Source organism: Triticum aestivum, chromosome 6A, assembly GCF_018294505.1.
Source record: "Triticum aestivum cultivar Chinese Spring chromosome 6A, IWGSC CS RefSeq v2.1, whole genome shotgun sequence".
NCBI lineage: Eukaryota > Viridiplantae > Streptophyta > Magnoliopsida > Poales > Poaceae > Triticum > Triticum aestivum.
This window is the reverse complement of record NC_057809.1, coordinates 452,759,928-452,764,211: the sequence shown is the minus strand read 5'-3', so window position 1 is coordinate 452,764,211 and position 4,284 is coordinate 452,759,928. Positions and strand designations below refer to the sequence as shown.

The 4,284-nt window shown below is 43.7% G+C and overlaps 1 protein-coding gene across 1 annotated transcript; it reads right to left on the bottom strand.

Moving 5' to 3' along the window:
• Nucleotides 1-1,591: 1,591 nt before the first annotated feature.
• On the bottom strand, nt 1,592-3,454 carry LOC123130730 (heat shock protein 81-3). Its single transcript, XM_044550549.1, has 3 exons — nt 3,408-3,454; nt 2,774-2,807; nt 1,592-1,849 (listed from the first exon to the last, which is right to left on the bottom strand). The coding sequence occupies exons 1-3, from the start codon at nt 3,452-3,454 to the stop codon at nt 1,592-1,594; spliced, it is 339 nt and encodes a 112-aa protein (XP_044406484.1).
• Nucleotides 3,455-4,284: the final 830 nt, after the last annotated feature.

Genomic DNA, 4,284 nt, shown 5'->3' with positions numbered 1-4,284 from the left:
TTCGAATAATCATCGGGCCATGACATAACGTCATGCTGCCAAAACAAGCTAGCAAACTAGATTTGCAAAAATATTATTCTCTCTACGGTGGAATGTGGAACTTATTTTGCAGGGTCGGACACACTACAAGAAATATGTCAACTTGTGACCACCACTATTGGTCATTGAATGGTCACAAATTTCCATTTGTGACCTTTTTGTGACCAAAAACATAAGGTCAAAAGCTGGCCGTCATAAACTGACTATAGCAACCTTTCTTCTGGAATGGTCAAAGACGTTTACGACCAAAATACGTCTACTATGGCGTTTTGGTCACTAGCAACCTCCCCAGGCCACGTAGGCATCCAGCGTGGCAATCTGACGTGGCACAAGATTCAGCCCGGTCCAATTCGGCGTTTTACATGGGCCGAGCCCATTAATTCAGCCCATTTAATTTATTTTTTCCCTATGCTTTGATTAGCTAAATAGGCCTGGCCCAACAATCAAGACTTTTTTTTTCTGAGATGCAGTCTTTTACAATCCATTTTTTGGGGGCCTCAACCCTCTTAGAATCTGAAATTTATATTGCTCTTTTTAGAAACAAGTCCAACATAGTTTGGGCCATGGCCTTTTTAGAGCCCAAGTATAGAGTGCAATATAAATTCTGGACAGGGCCTTTTTACAATCCAATAATGGGCCAAGCCCTCTTTTATTTACAACCAATATTCTCAAATCAGTATAGTAACAGTACTTCTTTCCCACAGTAATAACACAAGTATAGAAAACTTTCTCACACAACTTTATCTCGCATAACATTAGACAGACCAACACATATCAATAACTTATCTCCTATGTTCACAAGTACATAACTTTTATCTCACACAACATTATACAGAACTGTATCTTGCAGGTTCAAATCACATAAACTTTATCTAACAGGTTCCCCGCAACAAAAGATGATCACCATCATCTCCTAATCAAGATGCAAATAACCTGCACATTCAAAAAGAAAAAGCAATATGTCAAAGAGAGACAAACAAAAAATAGAACAAACAAAAAATAGAACTTGCATCAAGTAGACATGATGATGTACAGATAGTAACAAAACTAGCATCTACTTTGCCCGAGAGATAGCATGAAGCAGTTTTGATGCCATTTATGCATTATTTCTGAGACTAGCAGCAAAAAATACGTAGGATGCCAAACAGCCGGCAGCAGCTAAGATCGGTTTGTTGTTGGCTACCACCGATGGCAAGAACTAAACGAGCAGGTTAGATTCATTGGGCTGGGTTGGATTGGATTGATGCTGACAAAGTGACAACAGGAAGGTAATGAGCACATACAACTAGCTCTAGTATACCGGCATGCATGAGCACTTGTTAATATTTATATTCATCACAGCAACCTATAACCACCTATGCATACAAATCAGAAAGCACACATATATACTGAACAAAAGCAACGGCCATGAATAGATGACTTAACAGTTCATGTTTTTAACAAAACAAGAGTGGACATCTCATAGTGAGTCTAATACAGCTACACTAAGCAGAGAACCACATCAAGACATGAAGAGTAAGCCATCATAGTATAGGAGGATTGGACTGCATACCTAGTCGTCCTTGAGGTAGAGGACCATCTTGGTACCCCTGCCGAGCTGCTCCCCAAACGTATCACGAGTGACGGTGAAGGAGCTACCGGCCTGGGACTCCCACACGTACTGTCCGTCGTTGTTGTGCTTCATGGTGACGACGACCCTCTCAGCAACAAGGTAGGGGGAGTAGAAGCCAACACCAAACTGCCCAATCATGGACACATCGGCCCCGGCGGTGAGGGCCTCCATCGGCACCGTACTGATCTTGTCCAAGGCCTGCGAAAATCACACCGGCAAACACACCACGTCAGCCCAGGAACAAATCTCGCACGCCACGAATCAAACCGCGGGTCAACAGATCTGGCTTGGCAGAATCTAAAGCCTGGCGTAAAATGGCCAGTGTAATTAATGGATAGTGCTGCCAGTATTGAATGTACCACATCGGCAAGCATTATATAGTACTACTATGTAATTGATATGCAAAAGAAGATGCATCTCCCATGTTCAGCAATCAGGATAAACCATGAAGTTTCTACTACTCCTACATCATTTTAGCTAATCATTTAAGATGATCATTTAAGATGCTAATGTTTACTTGTCAAGTACAGTTATTGTTACTCTAAGATTTTAGCTAAGTAAATATAAAGATAAGAAGACACTTTGCCACCAATATTTTGTGACATCTGTAGAATTCGTACCTCATAAACATGCATGAAATGTCTATCTCAAACAAGTATACATACTGATCATGTTTAATTAGGCCAGCAGCACAAAACAACCAATTATATTGCCTTATAAGAAGCTATTTGCATAAAGTAGAGAACTACAAAACAAGCTATTAACCATCCTACTGGTAGCAAGGACATAAAGATAATCACTTAATAAGATAAGAAGCAGACATGAATCACATAACTATGTACAATTCAATATCCCAACTGAGAGTGAACATGTATTAAACATTTCCTGCATTTCAATACATGCATGACAGATTCACAGCATAACTATATATAGCTGTACAAACATGCATGAACAGGAAAGCAACCAAACTACAAGAACATATAAGGAAACAGAGGGAATCACTATAACCTATGGAGTGACAAGCACATATATGAACTCAAAGTAATGCCCAGCTCGCGCATATATGAGCCGTGCCGTCGAGTCCCGCAGCCACCAACTCGCGCCGCTCGCTGCCGCGGTCACCACCTTCGTCGTCGACACGACGGTGCTGCCAGACCTGCAAAAAAAGAGGAGGCGTGAATGGACATCACACTTGCCAACTAATTAACTATAGCTTGCTATAGAAACATTTCGTTATAAAATTCGCTCAAATGGAACCTTGGAAACACCCTTTCCCAAGTAGTCAGATCCACCGTCCCTCAGTTCCAAAGCTTCATAAAGACCTAGAGAAGAGGGATGATTCATACAAGATTAGTTCAACAAAAATAATAAAATAACATTCGGTAAATAATGATACAAATAAGAGTTTGGAACAGGATATATTTTGGTGAAGTGTCTCTCAGGGAGAAGTGATTCAGAGTTTCAAAGTGAAGTTGTTTCTGAATACTAGTAGTGTAATTACTAACTAGCTAGCTAGATGTGTGCATGAAAGCTACTGTTCCTATTGGGTTGCAGCTTGTACTAGTTAGCTAGCTAGCTAAGGACTTGATAGTATTCTTTTTCCAGATAAAGAGCTGATGCTACTAGTCTAATCACACAGTTTTAACCAGATTAGAGCAAAGACAACACGCTAACTGCAGAACCAAGACCAAGTCTCGGCAATCCAATAGGAATCTCCAGAGCTCCATATATCGCCACACACATGGCCACGCACCACCTGGCCGCCCCCATCGCAAGTTTGCAGCACACCACCGCACCCGACATTGCAGCAAGCGCGCGCGCTCACGCACATAGCACCGGTGCAAGGTCATGGGGGGCACGCAGGTCATACCTGTGTGGACATCGGTACTTGTCGCAGTAGAGCAGGAGCTGGCGGTCAAACACAGTGAGCACGAGCTGGCAGTCAAACACAGTGAGCACGAGCTGGCTGTGTGGGTATCAGCTTCCCCTGATGATGGAATTACGCAAGTCCAAAACTCAATCAAGAACTGTAATGGTATATGCAATGCAGCAAACAATAATGGTTTTTTCGTTCAGAAGTTGAGATGTCCCTATGACTCGATGGTGTCATGATTCTAAGCGTGGAATTGCAATTCTAAGCAAGCCTGGAGTATGATAGTGGTACATGAAAGTATGTAGAACAACAAGAGTAAACCCTAGGAATTAGGGATTTTAGGAGTAAGCAATTGTGTTCATCGAGAGACCGTAGGGAGCAAGCATAAGAGGGCCCAAGTGAGACATGGCGTTGTCACGAGCTCAGTGGCAAGTATTGGAGGTGAGGGACAGAGAAGGAGAGGAAGAGGGTACCTTGAAGACCTCCATGTCCATGGCATCGTCGAGCGCGGGGTTCTGTCCCAGCCGAGCGGCACCCAGGCCTCTCGTCGCGTGGAAGAGCGGCGTCGCAGGGCGCGGCTGTGTGTTGGTGGAAGACGGCGGAGGCGTCCACCACAAGCATCACCGTCGCCTCGCCGGCGCATCGCATGGAGATCATGGAGCGCCGGCACCTGACCTGCTCGATCTGGATGCCCCAACACCGAGGGAGATAGGGTGAGCAGAGGGTGGGGCAGATGGATCTAGGAACGCCAGGTACATGA

What these genes read in the sequence shown, in the direction of transcription:
- LOC123130730 (XM_044550549.1), bottom strand. Translation starts at nt 3,454, where the DNA reads ATGTCGGGTGCGGTGGTGTGCTGCAAACTTGCGATGGGGGCGGCCAG. An exon ending in CTTGCGATGGGGGCGGCCAG is followed by an intron (nt 2,808 to 3,407) that starts GTGGTGCGTGGC and finishes CTTTTTTTGCAG; the next exon opens with GTCTGGCAGCACCGTCGTGT. An exon ending in TCGTGTCGACGACGAAGGTG is followed by an intron (nt 1,850 to 2,773) that starts GTGACCGCGGCA and finishes TGATTTTCGCAG; the next exon opens with GCCTTGGACAAGATCAGTAC.